The sequence below is a fragment of the Peromyscus maniculatus genome, chromosome 11, assembly GCF_049852395.1.
Source record: "Peromyscus maniculatus bairdii isolate BWxNUB_F1_BW_parent chromosome 11, HU_Pman_BW_mat_3.1, whole genome shotgun sequence".
NCBI classification, from domain to species: domain Eukaryota; kingdom Metazoa; phylum Chordata; class Mammalia; order Rodentia; family Cricetidae; genus Peromyscus; species Peromyscus maniculatus.
Genome location: NC_134862.1, coordinates 104,088,187 through 104,111,915, shown reverse-complemented (window position 1 = coordinate 104,111,915; position 23,729 = coordinate 104,088,187). Strand labels below are relative to the sequence as shown.

At 38.0% G+C, this 23,729-nt stretch overlaps 1 protein-coding gene across 4 annotated transcripts in view; it reads left to right on the top strand.

Annotated features, from left to right (window-relative positions):
• The window catches only part of Cr1l (complement C3b/C4b receptor 1 like), a 109,752-nt gene that overhangs the window by 31,115 nt on the left and 54,908 nt on the right, over positions 1-23,729 (top strand). For 2 of the 4 annotated variants that reach the window (XM_006986757.4, XM_042258894.2), the window contains 7 exons: positions 44-146; positions 1,389-1,474; positions 2,451-2,633; positions 5,254-5,277; positions 6,556-6,628; positions 16,419-16,523; positions 18,865-20,669. In XM_006986757.4, coding sequence (XP_006986819.3) covers positions 44-146; positions 1,389-1,474; positions 2,451-2,633; positions 5,254-5,277; positions 6,556-6,628; positions 16,419-16,523; positions 18,865-18,910 — 620 coding nt within the window. In that variant the 3' untranslated portion in view covers positions 18,911-20,669. Of the gene's footprint in view, positions 1-43; positions 147-1,388; positions 1,475-2,450; positions 2,634-5,253; positions 5,278-6,555; positions 6,629-16,418; positions 16,524-18,864; positions 20,670-23,729 lie in introns of those variants that run through there. The other 2 variants (XM_016005286.3, XM_006986758.4) reach the window with 1 other exon arrangement.

Here is a 23,729-nt window from a genome sequence, read left to right as displayed (position 1 = left end):
CTCCACACATTGCTATTATTTCTGTTTGGCTCTTTTTCTCCAGTGAAATCCTGTGGTGCTTTCCTGGAACATCTTCCTAATGGACGTGTGCTATTTCCACTAAATCTTCAACTTGGAGCCAAAGTGTCCTTTGTTTGTAATCCAGGGTGAGTGTGAGCAGGCTTGATCTGCTGGACATTAAAACTAAGTCTGAGCTTATCCAAAATGGGAAAGAAACAATTTCTGATGCTGTATATAGGAAAGAGTGGTGACTTGTAGAATTGATAAAAGAGATATGAAGGAAACCTACTGGTTTCAAATATACAGGTAATGCACTAAGTGAAAAAATCATTTTCTAAATAGAAAATAACACTAGTGATTTTGAGAAAATTTATATGTTACAAAAGCTTATACAAATAACAATACATTTAGCAATGTTTTAGGGAAAAAATTAATACCTTACTAATAGAATTTAAAATAGAAACAAAAAATAAGGGGCAGCTTTTTAAAGCCCACTGTTGTATCATTGAATCAGCAATAGGCTCTGGGCTCTGAGTTGGGACCATGGTGTCTGATGTTAATATTTTAGGTGAGGTCATAAACCTTCTTCACAGCAGACACGCTTCTGTGAAACTACCAGTCATGGACAACAAAGAACCTGCCCTCCAGTGCTTCGCAGAATCTTTGGCAGGCACCAAATACTAGGGCCAAATAAGATTTAGGAGGGCATAAGGGTCTAAACATCCTTTGAGAATTTTAAATGACTTCATACAAAAGTTGGCTCCTCTCCTCTTCCCATTTTTCTCTCCAGTCCCAGTGCTTTAAAAGGAAAAACAAACAACAACAACAAAACGCCCACCACCACGAAGAACAAAACACTAATAAATTTTTAGTCTGTTACAGGCCATAGACATGTACTTCATAAGTCATCTGCTTCTCTGAATTACTTACAAAAGTGTAACTTATTCTTCAGTAGCTTAGCATGCTGTTGTGAGCTTCCTAGATAACAATCGCAGAAACTGAGACATAAGAACAATCTCTATTTCCTACCAGTTAACTCGACTTTCCCAGTGACAGTGTCAGCAAGGTGTTCATTAGCAGTCTGGGTTTGCAGTTGTGACAGTGAGCAGCGCCAGGTTCCTTTTAGCTTGATCAGTGCTTTTGAGTAAAGGTCCAGGATCTGGCTGTGCCCTCACTACTTTCTTTAGTTTAGGCTGGGACTTTATATTGCAGTTCAGTTTTACCCACCTGCTGGAAGCTGTGGTAGTTGAGTAGCTTAGCATCTGCACACCCCTTCCACCTCCTGGTTCCATTTCCTCAAAATCCTCGATGCTTTTTTGGCTAGACCTGGGAACTGAGTATTACTTTGACCAAAACTTTTTACAGTCCACCACCATTTTCTTCCTTAGGTTTCAATTAAAAGGAAATTCTGCTAGTCATTGTGTTCTGTCTGGAAGGGACAGTGTTTGGGATAGCCATGTTCCTGTGTGTGAAAGTGAGTATATATAGTGATACTTTAATCTAGTTGCTCTAACTTCTTATATTTTAACCCACACCCTCCCTTTTAGAATTTCTTCTATATTCTAGTTTGACTTATTGACAGAAGTTGATTACTTTCATAAAAGTTTGTTTTGAATCAACCCTCTCCACTATTAGCATAATTCATTTTTTCTTAACCAGTAAAGCACACTTTACACCAGTGTCTTTTCATCTATAGTTCCATCCATCATAGTAGCAAAATCACCTGGAATGTTACTTAGCTCCATTCCAGAACTTGGACTCTGTTCTAAGAAGGGTCAAAAGGCTACTTTTAACAAATCAGTCAAAATACTCTAATATAGAAAAACCACACTTGCAGAAATGTCACTTTACGTTGTTGATACCTTTAGAGAGAAACATATTTTAGGTAAATCTTAGACAATTACAACAGAAAAAGAGGTTTTACTTGAAGTTGAGGAAGATATTGATGGCTGGAAAGAAAAAGAAAGCAATTTCAAGGATGAGTGAAATCAAATAAAGGAATTAAATAGAAAGTTAGTATTTAAAATTAGAATCGCAAGTTACTAACTTCTTTGTTCTATATACAAAAGCAGACTGGAAGTATTCACTTACTCCAGAGCTCAAATATCATACTCTGTTCTATACCTAGAGATTTAACATAAAATTGGTATTTTCTTTAGGTGTGGCTTGCATGGATCCAGGGCTCAATCATGGTTGTCCTAACTTCTGATCTTTCTAAAAATTTCCAACTACAGATTTGATAATCACAAGTGTCCCACATTTCCTTACTGTAAACCAAAACTGAAAGAAAAATATTTAAAGCATAAAAAGTTTGGAGAGGTGACAATAATTCTTTATTGAAAATATGCACATTTTTGTAGAAGGCAAAGTTTGGGTTTGCAAATATTTCTATAATAGCAGTTTCAATTAACAACAAAATACTAATTTTCTTGTGATTTTTCTAATTGCAGAAGTGATATGTAGCCTCCCACAGGATATGAGTGGAGTCCAGAAAGAGTTGAAAATGAAAGAATATTACTATGGAAATAATGTAACTTTGGAATGTGAGGATGGGTATACTCTAGAAGGCAGTTCTCAGAGCCAGTGCCAGTCAGATGCCAGCTGGGATCCTCCTCTGGCCAAATGTGTATCTCGTAAGTACAAAATGTAAGGATTGGAGCCCCTGCCCAGCAAAGTCACTGACTGCCCAGTCATCTATCTCTTCCGGTGCCTACTGTGATGAGGTGTTACAGTGTGTAGGGATAAGAGAGTTGAGAATATGCTATCTCAAAATACAACAAGTTAGGATGTTAGTAAAATCACTTCAAGTATGACTTCAGGAGTAGAAAATGTACAAGAAGCACATACACAGAGAGACATATACCCACACAGAAAACCACAAAATCAGAAACCATAATATATATAAACAAAAGACCAGTAAGGCTAAAAAGAAAAAAAAAATGCCCACGTTAAGCAACATAAGACAGAAAAAAAAATCTCCAATACCGCTGTGTTCATTTGAGTTGGTCATCTACTGCTGGGCATGGGGCCTGTCTTTGAGTGTAGCTTTGTACCCAGTGAGACTCCATTGGAGAAAAATAAGTTTTCATTTGAAAGCTGTTGTCAGTTGGAGATCATGTCCACTTCCCCCTCTCAGTGCTGGGACTCCATCTGGCTTGGAACTATGCAGACCCTGTGCATTCTACCACAGGCTCTGTGCGTTCATATGTGCATCAGTCCTGTTATGTCCAAAAGGCATTGTTTCCTCTTCCATCCCCCTGGCTCTTACAGTCTTTCCACCTTGTCTTCTGCAAACACCCTTCATTGATCTTTAGCACTACCAACAAATAAAGAAGCCAACATTTTATAAAAATTGTTCACATTTTGGACCTGTTGACCTATTTGAAATGTAAATAAGAAAGTACTAAAGAGATAGAAAATACATATAAAATAGAATAAAAGGTTAATAGTTTTATCATAAGTACTATTGCTGTAATGGTAATAATTATAAAAGTTAAAGTATATTGAACATTTAGTACTGATGTTCAAAGGCTAGTGATAGGCATAAGATAGGTGGTAGATGATAGGTATGTAGATAGGTAGATAGATAGATAGATAGATAGATAGATAGATATATTCTAATAAATGTTAATGTTTTTACAGATAAAGAAACTGAAACATGAAGGGCTTAGATAACTTGCCCCAAACCACAAAAATAATGTAGCCTAGGTACAATCAGTCACGGCACATACCGTTAGAGACAGTGTGCTATAACAAATAAACGAACAAAAGTCCTACATTAATAATTGTCAAGAGGAATAATTTCCAGTACTGTAGTTAAAGGGAGGACAGCTATTAGATAAAGATACCAAACATCAACTGGAGAAGAAAAGGGTTTATTTGGCTTACACTTCCACATTGTAGTCCATTATCAAAGGAAGCCAGGACAAGAGCTCCAAAGAGATCCAGAACCTGGAGGCAGGAGCTGATGCAGAGCCCATGGAGGAACTCTGCTTACTGGCTCTCTCAGCCTGTTTTCTTATAGAACCCAGGGCCACCAGCCCAGTCATGGCACCATGCACAATGGGTTGGGCTCTTCCCCCATCAGTCACCAATTCAGAAAATGCCCTATAGGCTTAGGCATTTTCTTAATTGAGATTCCCTCTTCTCAGATAGCTTTAGCAGATGTCAAGTTGACACAAAACTATCCATCACAGAGTTAGAGACAAAAGGGGCCAAATATGTACCAAATAGAAGGTTCTTGGAATCAGATTTTAGGGTAAATGCCATGGATTGTGCTGCATCACTTGTGAACTTTTTCTCTGGATTGAGATCTAGACTAAAGCAGCCTCCTTTGGATTCTTAATCCTTTCAATACCATCTGGTAACAAACCTTGAAATTTTTATGGGTAGAAGAGCCAAGTGAGAGCGTAGAAGGGAAAAAAAATGAACGAAAAGAAAAAAAAAACAGTATTTGACCCTATGACTGAGAATAAATTACCCAAGATACCAGCCATTAGTCTTCCTAAAAAAGGAAATTAGAGAGTAAGTTTTCAAGTTGCTATAGCCTTGGAATGGCTCACTATGGGAACTTTTGAGAGCAATTAAAAGAAGAACAATTACCTTTGCGTACCAATCCCAGAGGATGAATGCCCTGACATTCTCCAGCCTACCACATCACCAGCTCAGTGACCTGTTAGTAAGATCACAGCCATTTAGGCAAGGACTAATCTTGTTATAACACATGTAAGCATGGTGTTGCTTTCAAGACTGGTAAGTTCATCTTCAGAGAAGATGTGAAAACTCAGAGAAGTCTTCATTGTAATTCTCAGTGAGGCTCCCAGTATGATATGCAAAGCATGTCCTGAAGTCCATTTTCATTATGCTCCAGGATCCCTTTCATTGGTGCAACTGCTTTATTAGAACCCAGTTTATTTCTTTTTTGGTCCCAACTATCTCTCAAAAGCACAAATGCCCTGCTGTCTTCTCACTTCATAGATCTTCCTAGTTCAGAAGTCCTGTGCCATTTCTGAGGTGAAAGAAGCTTTATAAATGTTCTTCTGTAATGATAGTATTTTATAATAAAAATATAAAGAAGTTTTCGGTGAGTGAAAATGATAAAATGAGATTGTAGGAGTGACACCAAAGGCTTTTTGTATTATAAAAACAATAACTGACTCCTAGATTAATATCAGAATGAACCATACTAGCCAAAGCAGCCATGTGGCCACATTATGTGCCATTAACATTTATGTGGCTTTGTTTCTCTTTTAGGCACAAACATCAGTCTCATAGCTGGTAAGTCTTGTTATGAGTTTGCTGAGAAATTCCAATATCAGAAACAGTAAGTACCTACTTATAATAAATGATATGTAAAAAGAAGTCAAAATACCTTCTTTTAAGTTCAATTAAAATTAATGTAATTTTAGGGCAGCAGTTTTCAACCTGTGGGTCATGACCCCATTTCACGGGGGTCACCTAAGATCATCAGAAAACACAGATATTTACATCATGTTTCATAACAGTAGCAAAATTACAGCTATGAAGTAGCAATGAAAATAATTTTGTTTTTGGGGTCACCACAACATGAGGAACTCTGTATTAAAGGGTCACAGCATTAGGAAGGTTGAGAACTACTGGTTTAGGGTTGTCATAAGATTGGCATCCTTGTGCACATTGAGGGACTTCATCTTTGAATCATTTGAATGGGTAAACATTCTTCACTGTCGACAATTCTTTATTTTAACATTGCAGGAGAGACAACTTCCTCTTTGCTTTGTACCTGGAAATATGTTTCTGGGTAGTCACCCTGATAATTTGTACCATTAAAGTCATAAGACCACCATGTGAGTGAATCTTGTGTCTGGAGATAGAAGGATATTGTATTGTCTTCACCTTTGAAGTTTCTGTTTCTGTGATAAGATACTGTGACAAAAGCAACTTAAAAGAGAAAGGAGCTTTTATTTTTAGCTAATAATTGCAGGATATCATCCATGATTATGAGGAAGTCAGGGCAGCAGGAACTTGAAGCAGCTGCTCACATCCACAGTTCATGATACCTTGCCTGAGAATGATGCCACCTGCAGTGTAGGTCTGCGGTGCCACCTTAATACATGTAATTAAGACACCTCCCTCAGATATGCCCATAGGTCAACCAGAGCTAGATAATTCCTGACAGACTCTCAAGTGACTCTTAACTGTGTCAAGTTGACTATTTAACCAGCACAAATGGATTAATACAGAGTTTGATATCAAGGGGATTTCTATTGCATAGGGTGGCCTGTGTCATGCCTTACATTAAAGACTTAGGTAAGCCTTGTATGCTGAGCCAAGCAGCACCATTGCTATGATGGGCTGTATTATTGAGAAGAAGCTTATAGAATGCTCTGGTCACCCATAACTATAGTACTGTGGTTGTAGGTCTGATGTTCTGGATTAAAACCAGGGTAGAGCAGACCTGGAGTAAAGGTACATGTGAAAGAGTCATTGGTAACCAACAGTGTGATTAGCTATTAAGACAGAATTTAGAACTTCTGTATTGTGTTTTTTACTTAATTATTTTGTTTTCTTGTTCAGGCATTGTCTTTGGGGTGATCTTTATTTTACTTGTCATTGTTTGCTATTGGCTGATTCGGAAATATAAAAAACGGTGAGTATTGCCACATTCTCAAAAAAAAAAAAAAAAAAAAAAAAACTGCAGCAGGGAGCTGTGGTCTACACCTGTGCCCTAATATTCTGGTGGCTTAGACAGGATAGCCATGAGTTTGAGGCCTGTGTGTGTCACAGAATAATATTGTCTCAAACAAAACAAAACAAAGATAGCTTGGGAAGGTGGCTTGGTAGTGACAGCACTTGCATGGCAAGTGTAGTTTGGATCCCCAGCACCTAGGTAAATGCCAGTAGACATGGTGGCCCTCCCATAGCTCCAGTGCACAGAAGGTGGAGACAGTGACTCTTCTGGAACAAGCTGACTAGACAGACTTGTCCTATAAGTTTGCTCTGGGTTTTAATGACCTTGTCTCAGTGGAATAATGTGGAAAGCAATAGAGGAAGACTCCTAACATGTACATCACATACATGTACTCTCACACATGCAAATATGTATATATGTATATGCACAGAGCGAGCGAGCGAGAGAGAGAGAGAGAGAGAGAGAGAGAGAGAGAGAGAGAGAGAATGAATAAAGGAAAAAATTAAATCATTTTATGTTTCTTGAAGGCAAAGCAAATTAAAACAAAGCAATAGAACATACTTCCATAAAGACAGATGTGGTAATTCTCAGGAAGGTGGCCTTGGTTACCCAAAATAATATATTTACACCAAAAGAAGTATATATAATAAAAATCACTGTAAATGTGTGTGTGTGTGTGTGTGTGCCCACACATGTGTGCACGCACACAAACTCACACCACAACACCAATGTGGTAGTCAGAGGATAACTTGTGGAAGTCAGTCCACTATTTAGGGCACAAGATCAAATTCAGATCATCAGGCTTGGCATCATGCACCTTTACTCACTGAGCCATAATGCCCGCCCACCAGCACTTAAAAAAATAATAGGTAAAAAGAAACAACCTTTTCAGAAGAAATTAAAGAAAGAGCAAACAGGCAGAAGGAGTTTCTTAACAGTATTAAAGATTCTTAAAGGTATGAAGCTGCTGACATCTTATTGTGGCTGAGATACAGCAGATGCTGACCTATAAACATAGACTGATCACAGCACCAGAAGTTGAATGGGGTATCCTATGGCACACACATCCTAGGCTGCCAATGTAGAAGCATTGAAATTTGGCTGTCCCTGATACACAGAGGTGCTTGAAATATTTACCATGAATAAAGGAATAAACATGTCAGCCATTACTAAGAGTATTGCAAAAGATCAGAATGCATTTTAACTAGTCCTAAACCTAGTTCACAGTTCATGTTCATTGTTCTAATGAATCAGCCATCTCAGTCTATGTGGCTAACTATAGCAAAATACAAAATTGGGTAGCTTAGAAAATGAGCATTGATTTTTCACAGTTCTGAAGGCTGGAGAGCCTACTTGCTACCTAGTGAGAATCAACTTCACAATTAATAAATTACAGTCCTCTTACTTGTCCCCACGTGGCAGAAAAAAGGTATGAGCTCTCACAAGGGTACCAATCTCTATCACAGGGGTTTCACCCTCAGGAATCAATTATTTCTCAAAGTCTTGCCTCATACTCTCACATTGCAGTTTTGGATTTCAATCTGTCATTTTGGGAGTGGACAAACAGTTGATCATAATATATCAAATTTGGCAACATTTGTCACACTGATGATTTCACATGTCACTGTAATCCCCAGCTTTCCCAGATTTAGAATATCTACTTGTGTAATTCCATTCCTGCCCCCAATTAAGGAATTGCTTGTTTTATTCCAGCTTAGTTTTTTTAAAAAAAAGTAAAAACAAACAAAAACATTGCCTTACAAATTGTAGTGATACTTGAGGGATTTTGAAAAACTCCTCTCCTCACACTCTATTATTTATTAATATCACCTCCTGTTCCATGCGATTCTACTCACTCCTTCCCAGATCATCAGCTTCTTGTGAGCAGGAAATACCTTTATTCACACAAAATTATTATTTTATTTATTTATTCTTCTCTCATACAGTACATACCAACTGCAGCCTCTCTTCCCTCCACTTCTCCAAGTTTCTACCTCCCTCATCTCCCTCCTCTCCCAGATCCACTACCCCTCTCTTACCCTTCAGAAAAGAGCAGGCTTCCTAATGATATCAATCAAACAGCATAACAAGATACAGTAAGACTAGGTACAGACCTGCATATCATGGCTGGATGAGGCAACCCAGTAGGAGGAAAAGGGTCTCAAGAGCAGGCAAAAGAGTCAAAGATAACCCCCTCCCACTGTTAGAAGTGCCATTGTGTGAATATACCATATTTTCTTTATCCAATCTTTGGTTGAGGGATATCTAGGTAGTTTCCAGTTTCTGGCTATTATGAATAAAGCTGCTATGAATGTAGAATGTAGTTGAACAACTTTTTGCCATATGCCCAAGAGTGATGTAGCTGGGTCTTGACATATGTCAGTTCTCAGTTTTCTGGGGAACCACCATATTGATTTCCATAGTGGCTGTACAAGTTTGCACTCCCACTAGTAATAGAGGATTGTTCCTCTTGCTCCACATCCTCACCAACATTAGCTGTCACTTATATTTTTTATCTTAGCTGTTCTGACAAGTTTAAGATGGAATCTCAAAGTCATTTTGATTTATATTTTCCTGATGGCTAAGGATGTTGAACATTTCTTTGCATTTTTTGGCCATTGGAGATTCTTCTATTGGGAATTCTCTGTAGACAGAAGTTTCTCTGGCCCCACCCTGGCCCCAAGGTCTGGACAAATCTCCCACCCACAGTTCCGCAGCCACTTATACTCAGAGGCTTATATTAATTACAAAATGTATGGCCTATGGCTTCAGCTTCTTGCTAGCTAGCTCTATAACTTAAATTAATCCATTCCTATCAATCTGTATGTTGCCATGTGGCCATGGCGTTGCCTATCTGCTGGCATCTTGTTGCTTCTTCAGCGGCGTAGCTAGAGTTTTCCTGCCTTGCCCACAGTCAGGACAAATCTCTGTCATCCGCCAGTCCCATAGCCGCTCAGACTCAACCAAGTAAACACAGAGACTTATATTGCTTACAAACTGCATGGCCGTGGCAGGCTTCTTGCTGTTCTTATAGCTTAAATCAATCCATTTCCATAAATCTATACCTTGCCACATGGCTTGTGGCTTACAGGCATCTTCACATGCTGCTTGTCATGGCGGTGGCTGGAAGTGACTCCTTCCGCCTTCCTGTTCTCTCAATTCTCTTCTCTGTTAGTCATGCCTATACTTACTGCCTGGTCACTGGCCAATCAGTGTTTTATTTATTGACCAATCAGAGCAATTTGACATACAGACCATCCCCCAGCACAGCGGTGGCTGGCTTCTCTCTCCCCCCCTCTCCTTTCTTCTCTCTGTATATCTTCTTGGATTTCCCACCTGCCTCTAAGCTGCTTTGCCATAGGCCAATGCAGCTTTATTTATCAAGCAATCAGAGCAACACATATTCACAGCATACAGAAAGACATCACACAGCAATTCTCTGTTTAGGTCTGTACCTCACTTCTTAATTGGATTGTTTGGGTTTTTTTGTTGTTGTTTTGATGTCTAGTTTCTTGAGTTCTTTCTGTATTTTGGATATTAGCCCTCTATCAGAAGTGGAGTTGGTGAAAAAGCTTTTCACATTCTGTAGGCTGCTGTTTTATCCTATTGACAATGTGCCTTACAGAAGCTTTTCACTTTCATGAGGTCCCATTTATTAGTTGTCCATCTTAATGCCTGTGCTATAGTTGTTCTGTGTAGGAATTTGTCTCTTGTGGCAATGGATTTAAAGCTATTCCCTACTTTCTGTTCTGTCAGGTTCAGTGTGTCTGGTTTAATGTTGAGGTCTTTTGATTCACTTGGACTTCAGTTTTGTGCAGGGTGATAAATATGGATCTATTTGCATTCTTCTGCCTATAGACATCCAGTTAGACCTGCACCATTTTTTGAAGATGCTTTCTTTTTTCCATTGTATATTTCTGGCTTCTTTATCAAAAATCAGGTGTCCATAGGTATGTGGATTTATGTCTGGATCTTTGATTCAAACCCATTGATCAACTTCTCTGGTTTTATGCCAATTATTTTGTGGTTTTTATTACTATAGCTCTGTATTACAGCTTAAAATCAGAAACAGTGATGCCTCCAGAAGTTCTTTTATTGCACAGGATTGTTTTAGCTGTTTTTTGTTTGTTTGTTTGTTTGTTTGTTTTGTTTTTCCGTATGAAATTGAGTATTGTTCTTTTAAGGTCTGAAAAGAATTGTGTTGGAATTTTGATGGGGATTGTCTTAAATCTGTAGATTGTTTTAGGCAGGATGGCCATTTTTATATTGTTAATTCTACTGATCCATGAACATGGGAAATCTTTCCATCTTTTGATATCTTCTCCAGTTTCTTTCTTCACAGACTTAAAGTTTTTGTTATACAAGTCTTTCACTTGCTTGGTTAGGATTACCCCAAGATACTTTGTATTGTTTGTGGCTATTGTGAAGGGTATTTCCCTGATTTCTTTCTCAGGCAGTTTATCATTTGTATGTAGGAGGGCTACTGGTTTTTTGTTGTTGTTGTTGTTGTTGTTGTTGTGTGTGTGTGTGTGTTTACTTATTCTTGTATCTTGCCACATTGCTTAAGGTGTTTATCAGCTATAGGTGTTCCCATTAGAATTTTGGGGGGTCATTTATGTATAATATCATATTGTCTGCAAATAATGATACTTTGATTTCTTCCTTTCCAATTTGTATCCCCTTGATCTCTTTCTGCTGTCTTATCATGCTAGCTAAAACTTCAAGTACTGTATTGAATAGGTATGAAAAGAATGCCTTATTCCTGATTTTAGTGGAGTTGCTTTGAATTTCTCTCCATTTAATTTGATGTTGGATACAGGCTTGCTATAAATTGTCTTTTTGTTTAGGTATGCCCCTTGTATCCCTAATCCCTTTAAGACTTTTATTATGAAGGGGTGTTGGAATTTGTCAAAGGTTTTTTCAGCATCTAGTGAGATAGTTGTGTGTGTGTGTTTTTTTTTTCTTCTAGTTTGTTTATATGGTAGATTACATTGACTGCTTTTCATATGGTGAACCATTCCTGCATCTCTGGGGTGAAGCCAACTTGGTCATGATGGATGATCTTTTTGATAAGTTCTTGTATTCAGTTTGCAAGTATTTTATTGAATAATTTTGCATTTATGCTCATAAGGGAAATTGGTCTGTAATTCTTTGTTGAATGTTTGTGTGGCTTGGGTGGCCTCATAAAATGAATTTGGCAATGTTCCTTCTGTTTCTATTTTGTGGAATAACTTGAGGAGTAATGATATTAATTCTTCTTTGAAAAGCTGGTAGGATTGTGTGCTAAAACTGTTTGACCCTGGGCTTTTTTTGGTTGGGAGACTTTTAATGAGTGTTTCTATTTCCTTAGGGGTTATAAATCTATTTAAGTTGTTTATCTGATCTTGGTTTAACTTTGGTAAGTTGTGTCTGTCAAGAACATTATCCATTTCTTTTAGGTTTTCCAATTTTGTCGAGTATAGGCTTTTAAAGTATAACTTGATGATTCTTTGGATTTTTTCTGTCTGTTGTTGTGTCCTTCTTTTTCTTTCTGATTTTGCTAATTTGGATAATCTCTCTGCCTTTTAGTTAGCTTGTATAAGGGTTTATCGATCTTGTTGATTTTCTCAAAGAACCAACTTTTTATTTCATTGATTCTTTGTATTGCTCTCTTTGTTTCTGTTTTATTGATTTCAGCCCTCAGTTTATTTCCTGCCCACTACTCCTCTTAGGTGTGCTTGCTTCTTTTTGTTCTAGAGCTTTCAGGTGTGCTGTTAAATTGCTAGTGTAAGATTTCTCCAATTTTTTTTATGTAGGCATTTATGTAGGCTATGAACTTTTATCTTAGCACTGCTTTCATTGTGTCCCATCAGTTTGGGTATGTTGTACATTCAATTTCATTGGATTCTAGGAAGTCTAATTTCTTTCTTTCTGTCTTGATCCAGTAGTCATTTAGTAGAGAGTTGTTCAGTTTCCATGAGTTTGTAGGCTTTCTGTTATTTCTATTGTTGTTGAAATCAGCTTTAATCCATGATGGTGTGAAAGGATGCAGGTTATTTCCATTTTCTTGTATCCATTAAAGTCCATTTCCTTGGAAAATCTTTTTCCAACCCTTCACTCTGAGGTAAAAGCTATCTTTGATGCTGAGATGTGTTTCTTGTATGCAACAGAAGGTTGGCTCCTGTTTTCACATCCATTCTGTTAGTCTGTCGTTTTATCAGGGCATTGAGTCCACTGATATTGAGAAATCTCAGTGGCCAATGATTGTTAATTCCTGTTATTTTGGTGGTGGTGGTGGTGACAGTAGTGTGTGTGTGTGTGTGTGTGTGTGTGTGTGTGTGTGTGTGTGTGTTTGCTTCCCTTGTTGTTTTGCTGGTGTGAGATTATTTCCTGTATTTTTGTGAGTATAGTTAATCTCCTTGGGTTGGAGTTTTCCTTCTAGTACCTTCTGTAGGACTAGAATTTGTGGATAGCTATTGTTTAGATTTGACTTTATCATGGAATATCTCATTTTTTCCATCTATGGTGATTGAAAGTTTTGTTTGTATAGTAGTCTGGACTGGCATCTCTGGTCTTTGAGTCGTCAGGATATCTATCTAAGCCCTCCTGGCTTTTAGAGTCTCCATTGAGAAGTCAGATATAATTCTAATAGGTTTGCCTTTATATGGCCTTTTTCCTTTACAGCTTTTAATATTCTTCTTTATTCTGTATGTTTAGTGTTTTGACTATTAAGTGGCAAGAGGATTTTCTTTTCTTCTCCAATCTGTTTGGTGTTCTGTAAATTTCTTGTACCTTTATAGGCATGTTCTTCTTTAGGTTAGGAAATTTTTCTTCTATGATTTTTATTGAAAATATTTTCTGCATCTTTGAGCTGGGATTCTTCTTCTGTACCTATTATTCTTAGGTTTGGTCTTTTTATAGTATCCCAAATTTCCTTCATGTTTTATGTCAGAAATTTTTTAGATTTAACATTTTCTTTGACAGATATATCTATTTCTTCTATCATATCTTCAGTGCCTGAGATTCTCTCTTCCATCTCTTGTATTCTGTTGGTGATGCTTGTATCTGTAGATCCTGTTCACTTATCTAGATTTTTCATTTCCAGAATTCCCTCAGTTTGTATCTTCTTCATTGTTTCTGTTTACATTTTCAGGTCTTGAACATTTAGATTCATTTCCTTCATCTGTTTTTTCTTGGCTTTCTTTAATGGTTTTATTCATTTCCTCCAGTTTTTTGTTTGTCTTTTTGTGTATTCCTTGGGATTTATTCATTTCTTCTTTAAGGACCCCTATCGTAGTTGTTTTTAAGCTCATTTTCTTGTGCTTCATCTGTGTGGGAATATTCAAGGCTTGCTGTAGTAGGGTAGCCAGGCTCTGGTGGCATATTTCCTTAGCTATTGTTGGTTGTGCTCTTGCACTGGTGTCCAAGCATCTGGGTTTGGGGTAATTATAGGTCTGGGTGCTGATTTCTGAGTTTGTATCGGATGGGTGTTTTGTTTTTTGGTTTCTGTTTCCTTTCTGGTCTTTCTGGCTAGAGTGGCCTGTGGTTGAGCAGAGGGACTTTACCTGAGTTGGGGGAAACTGAGAGAGTGAAGTGGGTCCCTCGGCATGCAGCCTACCTGGAGTTCTGGTGGCTTGCATGACCTCTGGTGGAGCAGGGGGCTTCACCTGAGTTGTGGGCCATGGCCAGGATATCAAAATAATTACTGTCACTGTGGATTCTTATTTCTTATATAGTAAGTACTCCAGATTTTTATAAGAATAACCATAATCATCATGGTTTTATAAAAAGCTTTAGCATTTATTGTCTTCTTTTGTCCTCTGAGCCACATTTTAAATCATCATTCTAAAGATCTTGACCTCTTTATGCTACTTTTTAAAAATCCAGTTGAGAATCATTAAAATTACCATCTTGTAAAATCATTCAGCATCCAGAACTAATTTTTTATAGTTCAACGGTACCAAATAGTTTAGATATTACCAAACCTAATTATTACCTTTTTACAGTATTTCCTCTTTATAATATTCTCCTGCCCCCACACTTCACTGGATTTGTCTCATACTCCTGTGTATCCAACCATGGCCTTTCCTTTTACATGCTCTAGTCTATTACTACAATGAAAAGAAAATGGAGTGCAGGGACAATAAACTAAAAATTTCCTTCTGTACATCCTGATATTTCCCAGTGTATTTTTTGTGACAGTTTGTGATGTCTAATAAGGCATGTACTGGAGCTGTTGACCTTGCTCTCCTGTTGCTGTTTCTAATCATACCTGGGTCTATACAAAGCAGCCTTCCTGTCCAGTCAGAGAAAAAATTGACACCTACCTGGATATGATATTTGAAGTAACAAAACTCTTAGAGCCATTATCTATAAAAGCATTTTCCTATGTTTGTATTACCACTAGTAACCAACCAGAAGGACATTCTTTCAGCAGGTTCCACCTCACCCACATGTGCCACTCATCATTTATGCACACTTTCCAACATGGCTTGTCTCACTACTACATCACCAGCCTTCACTCTTCTTTATCTTCAGTCTCACACTGGCCTTCCATGTGCTAGAGAAACTGGCCTGTGATTCATGGTCTTCCTCTGTGTCTTACGTGCTTCTGTCTAAGAGGGTAAAGAGGAGTTGAGTGGTGAGGAGTAGTGGTAAGTGAGTTATCTGTGTTTTTTGTTCTTAACTCTAATACCAACTCACAAAAAATCCAGCAGTATACATACTTGTTGTTTATGTTATATAAAGTACTTGCTAAGTTACCCTAGAAGATACAGTGTAGCATTTCTGGTGAAAGCATGGGGCCTATAGTCAGACCTGAGTGTGTTGTCAGTCACCAGCTATGAATCCCTGGCCAAAACACTGACCTTCAGGCTTCATCTTCCTTGCCTATGAGGTAATAACTCCTATCTTACTGAACGCAGTGCTGTGCTTATAATGAATGCCAGAAAAATGCTAGATATTATTTAAATTGTTACTGATCTTAAAAATAATTAAATATTTTCTTCTTCTGTAAGTTACTGTATCTAATCATCGCTTATAATCTGAAGGCCCTTGGTTCTAGAAATCTCACTGATACCAAAATCTTTGGATGTTCAAATACCTTACATAAAAAGAGGGTAGTACTTTCCTGTAACCTCCTACATATCTTAATTGTCTCTAGATTATTTGTGACAATATAATACAATGAAAATTCTGTGTAAATATTTTTAAACTATATAGTTATACTATGTGGCTTAGAGAAAATGGCAAGAGAAAAGCCTTTTTATGTTCAGAACTTTATATGAACTCAACTTCATCAGAGTTGCAGCTATTTTGAATGGCTTTGACTTGCAGTTTGTTGAATATGTAGATGTGGAGCCTAAAGGTAGAAAGGAAGATGGGTTCCTTATCACACCTGCTGTTACTGTGCTAATGGTGGGGATTACTTTGATACAAGGTAGAACTTCCTAACATCACTAATGATCACAGAGCACAATGATGCTGTATCAGGTTGCATTGAAAAGCTATTAGTATATGAAGTTGTCAAAATCTTATGTAAACCTATTTACTAACCAAAATTATTTTAGAAATAGTAAGATGTGTTGTTTAAGGTGTGGATATACATATATAGATAAGCTAAAGTCTTCTGACATAATGGGTTTAGTATTTCCTAATCCAAGATTTTACTTAGTAAATCTATAACTTAAATCTCAAAATGAAAGTTATTAGTTACTTTCAAAATTAACATGATTCATATAGTTTTACTTTTATTCTCCCTACCAATTAGCAATACCACAGATGAAAAGTGTAAAGAAGTGAGTATCCATTTCAATTCTCAAGAAGACAGCTGTATTCACCCTCAAGCTCTGCTCGCAAGTCAGGAGAACAGCAGGTATCTATGCACATCCTGAGTTCAAAATGTTTGCAGCAACTAAGATTCAAAAATAGAAACAATTCAAACAGGGTATTACACACAGAAGTTGGAAACTTCTTGAGCTGGATTATTGCCATTTTTATGATTTTGCATGGGAACTGTCAAGGTGTGTACTATGAGCCTTTGGGGAGCAGTGGGCTTTGCTTTTTCCCATGGAAGCCAAGTACCTCATCTCTAGGGGGACACCCACATACTCATTTGGATCTCTTAAGGCTCTTCACCTCTTTCCTGATTTCTGATTTTCACTGATTTTTGTTCCTCACTTCCTGAGACTCCCCCCATTGCCACCACCACCACCACCCCCTTTTTTTTAATTTTTGAGGCAGGGTTTCTCTGTGTAGCTCTGGCTATGCTGGCTTACTTACTTACTCTCTAGACCAGGCTGGCCTCAGACTCAAAGATCTGCCCATCTCTGCCTCCCAAGTGCTGGACTTAAAGGGATGTTCCACCACCGTCTGGCTTCTCTCTCTTTCTTTTCTGTTCTCTACTGTATCTCTTTCCATCCCTAACTCATCATTCACCTCTTCCATGCGTCCTCACCACAATCCCTTATATGTCAAATATCGGACAAAGGTTTGGGGTTGAAAGAGAAGTAATACTACAACCGAATGCAGCATGATGACATAACTGAAGTAAAAACCAAATAATGATTCCAAGGCTCCAACTGCCATCTGGGCCAAATTCAGCTGGCCTCTCGTATTGCATAAGCCATTCTAATTGCGCGTACTCACCCAGTCATGTTGTCAGTGGCTGCTTTCCAACCCTAGTAGCAGGTGAGCGATGAATCAGGCCCAGAAGCCACATGGCCCACCAAGCCCTAGATACTCACAAATTTGTCCTATTTTTAAAGCAGTTTTGAATAGTAAATAAGATCACTCCAATTTTGACAATTTCACATACCAACAGCTTTTCACTGTAAACTGACATGGCATTGTTCTCTGTGGTCACAAGTGACACTAGGAAATTCAACTTTCTATCAGAGGTCCAGCAGTGACAACAAATGTTTTATTGGCTAGTCCCCTTAAGCCCTGGATTTCTATCCTCTTCCCTTGCCTTATTCAGTAATGTCTTACAGATTGCTCAGATCTCTACTTCTTACTCAGTTACCTCATCCCTGTCCTTGGGCCCCTCACATAACTCTGTACCACACAGAGCTGTTTTTCATAGCACAACCTGTGCAGGTCTGTAATCCTGATACTTGGGAGGTGGAGGCAAAAGGATCAGTTCAAAGTCATTTTCAGTTATATAAGGAGTTTGATTGAGATCAGCCTGGGCTACCTGACATCCTGTCTAAACAAATAAGCCACACACACACACACACACACACACACACACACAAATAATAGCAGCTTATGCTCTGGAAAGGAATTGGGCTGCTCTCCTAATAAGCAGAAGCAAAAACATCACATTGTTTAATAAAATTCTTCTATGTCCTTCTTTCTGACTAAATGTACATTAATTGAAACTTGGCCTTTTCTCCCGATATATATGGCTAAAATCTGTAATTCAGCAATGAACAGTGGAAGAGGCCTTCAGGAAAAAAAAATAGGAGGCACAAGGAAGGCATTTTATAATCAGTAGAATTTAAATACAGGCAACTTAAATTTTTTAAACAAAAAAAACCACAGTTACTATTTTCTTCTGCAATGGAGGTGAATTTGCAAATCTTTCTGTTTATTTTCTGGTTTCCTAGTCACTTCTTCCCTTTTGTCTTGAAGCTTGTTTTTCCATATTATATATAAAAGAAAATAAAATATTCATTTTTTTTAACTTAGAATTTATGTTATCCCCTAAGTTTTAGTGATCATCTTCCTCAAGAGACTATTGTCATCATGGATAATCCACCAGGGAATAGGAAAGTTGAGGTGACAGCAGTATGCCATCCTACAATGTCTTTTTATGTTAGTCCAGAAGTTTGAAGGGAAAATCATACTACTTCTTTAATAGCACATATAAATGAATAAAAGAGGAAAAGAGTAATAATGTAAAATTTTTTGAGACAGAATGACATAGAATGCTGTGCTTTGAGGGAATTCTCTAAGATCTTCATCCAAGGTTCTTAGGTGTTGAGTTGTTTCCTTTACTGTTGGGATCTATGATGGGAAAGTTGTGCAGAATCAATTCCAGGCTAACCATGTAGTCACACTGTAGGAAGAAAATAACAACTGGAGCTAGGGTTGTTTTTACAGGAAACTGTTTTTAAAACATTCCATGAAAGTGCTCAAAATATCATTTATTTAGACTTGTATATGCAAGATTACCCACCTGAAATTCTTTCCCATCTTTCTTTTTGCCCAAGTTCCACTAGCCCACCTCGGAATTCACTCACCCAAGAGGCCTCCTAAATAGCCACATTGCAAAGTGATGACTGTTTGGAACACCAAGCATATCCTGCCTGTAATGTTTTACACGTGTATAAAATTTATACATGTAATTCCTTCACTTGAGAGGTTGACACAGAAGAATTGCTACAAGTTCAAGGCCTCTCATGACATTTAACCTTTCTCAAAAATAAATAAAAATAAATAAATAAGTGGTATAAATTCATTTTTAAAATGGTAAATACACAGAATATTTTGTATATATTGAGCCAGATGTGATGACTGACTCCTGTAATCACTCTGGAAAACCCTGAGGCAAGAGGATCAAAAGTCATATAAAGAGATCAAGGTCAGTCTTGACTGCAGTCTACCAAAGCATTAAGGTTAATTATTTTTGGCAACATTTTGTAGACAATGAGTGAGAATCTATACTAAGCACAAGACCTGTGTGCCCAGGCCAGATGTCAAAGCGAAATGAAAAGGTGGAGGCATATGTCAAAGATATAGCTATGTGGTGAAGGAGAGAATGTTTATAGGAGTATAGGTGGGTGATGCTGACCAGTCTTGATAGAAAGAAAACAATGAGGAGCAATCAAGTGGGCAGTAACCAATGGAAGGCAGGTGGACCTCTTAGGGATTTGTCTACTGGTTGAGGGACAACATTCAGGCCATAAAGGAAAGGCAGCAGTTTTATTAGGGGAGAACTTGGGTACCTTGTACTGAATATGCCATCCTTGCTTATTTTTCATGGTAGTAACAGGAATGGACACAATTTCTAAAGCTAACTTTCCTCTGAGAGGCTTAGCCATCATTTACACCTCTGCCACAAGCACACTTCTAAAGAGACTCAAGGAAATGCTTTGTGCATTGTGGATGACCTATGTATTTTCCAGATCAAGTCTCTGCTTATTAACTGACAGAAGGAAAAACATGAAAGTACTCATTAATTTCTTCTTTCCACTCCACATCCTCCTTTACATCATACTTTCTTGTGCCCTACACGAAAAACAGAAAAGAGGGTAATGAACACTTTTGATGAATCTGCATTTATATGTAATACCAGCATCCTGATTATTGGCATATGAATTCTTGATAGTTCAGTTATCCATCATGCTGTTATCTAAATGAAAACATCCTGTGATTTTTAATGTCCCTTCTTGACAAAATGGACAAAAACAAAAATCAGCAAAAACTGCAAAGTTAGAGGATACCTGGGATTCTATGTTAGTTAAGAGGCCAATTCATTTCAACAGAGAAAGATCTAAGATTCAGGTTTTTGACATTACTTCACAGACATTCAGAGAATTTTGTTTAGGGATAATAATGCTTCCACAGCATCCAGTAAAATTCACTTTTAGCCTGCCTGCTTGGTTGTTACTCCCTTGCACCCTTACCTTATATTGAAATCACACACCTAAAGTTAGAGGACAAGACTGAGTGGACAGAAAATTGAATGACTTGAAGAAAGAAAGAAAGATGTAGTCCAAGAGTTCTGCTTTATAAATCCATCATTTTCCTTTCTTATTTTAAAATGTTCATAATATGGAATGGGTTCATTAAAAAACATTAGGAAAATGCAAAAATATATGAAAACAAATAATAATTATTCTGTGTAACAGTAGCCATTACTAATACATTTTTAAAAAAGAACACACTCTAAACATATCAATAAAAAGCTTATGTAATATCACCACCTTCTCTATGGAATAGAAGTAACTTTTGCTTATTTAAAAATATTTTAAATGGTGATAGGGCAAAGTGACCAAGATTACTCAACAGACTGTCTGAAAAAAACTAAACACTGCATTTCTTCTACTTTGAAAGTTCTTTTGTACCATGCTCTGTATTATTTATAAACTTTTTCCTATAAAGAAATGATAAATAGGGGGGGCAGGAGAGGGGGAGAACAAGGGAATCCATGGCTGATATGTAAAATTAAATTTAATAAATAAATTTTAAAAAACTTGATGAAAATGCAAAAAAAGAAATGATAAATAATTGAGATTGATATGTTTAACTTATTTGAATATTTGTGGTGATGTATTGTGTTCCCCAATATACTGTGTCTCCCAATAAAATTTACCTGAGGATCAGAGGAAAAAGCCAGCCACTATAGTAAACAAAAGTCATGCAATGTTAGCACACGCCTTTAATCCTATCACTTGAGAGGCAGGGATCTGTCTGGATCTATGTGAGTTCAAGGCCACACTGGGAACAGAGCCAGGTGTGGTGGCACATGCCTTAAATTCCAACACTAGTTAACCCTGGAGGTCTGTACAGACTGACGGGAAGTGGCAGAGCTGGGCAGGAAGAGGAAGTGATGTAGCTGGACAGAGAGAACAAATCAGATGGCAGAATATCAAGGCATATAGGCATAGGTAGATAGGAAGTCTTGCTTTTGGAAGCTGTAGAGTTGGTGAGGTGAGGTTAGCATGTGGCTGTTTCTGTTCCTCTGATCTCTCTCAGGTTTTCATTCCTATATTTGGCTCCTAGTTTTTTTTTTGTTTTTTTTGTTTTTTTTTTTTTTTTTTTATTTCATAAGACCGTTTAGAAATTCGTCTACAGATATTATGTTACAGAGTGTAGCGGGAATCTTAAAGAGTCTTATTAATAAAATCAAACCTGGAGGCCAGTTATTGGGGTGAAAAGCTGGAAGATCTGAGAGACAGAACAAACCACAGCTAACCTCACCTGGCCAACTTCTCAGCTGGTCTTGTTTCCTCAGACTGGAAACCTCTGTGTCCTCATCCCAGTGGCTCTCAGCTGAGCTGTGCTGCTCAAAACCTAAAAGCTTAACCAGCCAAGTGCTGCAAGTTTCTGGTCCTCACGCCTTATATACCTTTCTGCTTTCTACCACCACTCCCTGGGATTAAAGGCTTGCTTTCTGGGATTAAGGGTGTGAGTCACCATGGTTGGCTGTATCCTTGAACAGATGGATTTCTGCCTCTGGAATGCTAGGATTAAAGGTGTGTGCTACCACTGCCTAACTTCTATGTTTAATATTGTGGCTGTTCTGTCTCTGAACCCAGATAAGTTTATTAGGGTACACAATATTTTGGGGAACACAATACCACCACAACAGAGTTCAGTTCAATCCAGACTATAATTAAAATTTTTATTGAAGCTGCTTGCAGAGCAGCCTTAAGGCTAAATTGAAGATGTGCTATTCAGAAAGGTTTAAGGGAAGGTTTTTAAAGGTGGAGACCACAATTATCTTGTTTCTGTGGAATTTGTAGCTGTATGAGAAACTGTTTCACTCCCCTCAGCTACATGAGGATCTGTCTCTTTCCCCATGTAAATAGCAATAAAGGAGCTGTCTCACTCCCCTGTGCACAGCAATAAGTATGTTTACAGAAGCCAGTGCAAGCAAGCAGTTGATTATCTCACAGCCATTTCACCATTCTGGAGAGGGTTAAGAATGCTAGGGGCTCATCTTTCAGGAATTTAGGCCAGAGGCCAAAAGGTACTAGGAGGGCACCTGGTATGGAATGGAGATTCCTTAACCATCACAATTATACAATGTATATGGACATATACTTTATAAACATCACATGGTACCTCAGAGAAATTAATAAATTATATGTTACTTTTTTAAAGAACTTACCTAGTTAATAATCACACGTTCACACTTTTAAAATAAATGGTCCTGGCTAGGGAGAGAGCTTAGCAGTTAAAGCCCTTACACCCAAGTAAGAGGACCAGAGTTCAGATTCCAGGATCCCTCCTGTAATTCTAGCCTCAGAAGGCTGAGGATATTATCACCTGAGCAAACTGGCTATCTAAACTGTGGTGGTATTGTGTTCCCCAAATTTTTGTGCACCCTAATAAGCTTATCTGGGGTCAGAGAACAGAACAGCCACTAGATATAGAAGCCAGAAAATGGTGGCACTCACGCCTTTAATCCTAGCATTCCAGAGGCAGAGATCTGCCTTGACCTCTGTGAGTTTAAAGCCACACTGGAAACAGCCAGGCATGGTGACTCACGCCTTTAATCCCAAGAAGTGAGCCTTTAATCCCAGGAAGTGATGGCAGAAAGCAAAAAGGTATATAAAGCGTGAAAACCAGGAACTAGTAGCTGGTTAAGCTTTTAGGCTTTTGAGCAGCACAGTTCAGCTGAGAGGCATCCAGTCTGAGGAAACAGGATTAGCTGAGGAATTGGCAAGGTGAGGTAGCTATGGCTTTTTTGTTCTGCTTCTCTGATCTCCCAGCATTCACCCCAATACCTGGCTTCAGGTTTGATTTTATTAATAAGACCATTTAATAAGACCATAAAACTCTGTAACAGTGAGCTCTGAATTTGATTGAGAGACCTTCCCTGCCTTGGAAGATAAAGTTGGGGAGCAACTGAACAAGATTTCTGGGGCTGGAGAGATGGTTAAGAGCACTTGTTACTCTTGCCTAGAACCTAGGGTTCAGTTCTTGGAACCCATGTGGTGGCTCAGCTCACAACTATCTGTAACTCCAGATGTAATTCCAGAGGTTCCAACACCCTCATCTGGTCTCATCTACATATACATGGTGTACAGACATATATTCAGGCAAAATACTCATAAACATAGAATAAAAATAAATACAACTTTTAAAAAAAATTCCCAATTTCAACCTCAGGCCTCAAAGGTATGTGTGTGTGACACACACATACATACAAGGATGTGTGTACATGTGTTCATGGACACATGCATATATGCGTTCATACTACACATATATACATGTGAAGAAAAAACAAAAAGTGGCCCCATATCGTTATTCTTTGTGTGTATGTGTGATACTTTGAGCTATGCTCATGATCTCAAGAGAATGTCAGACTCCTGGATAGTGAACAAAAGGTTTGCATTATAATTAT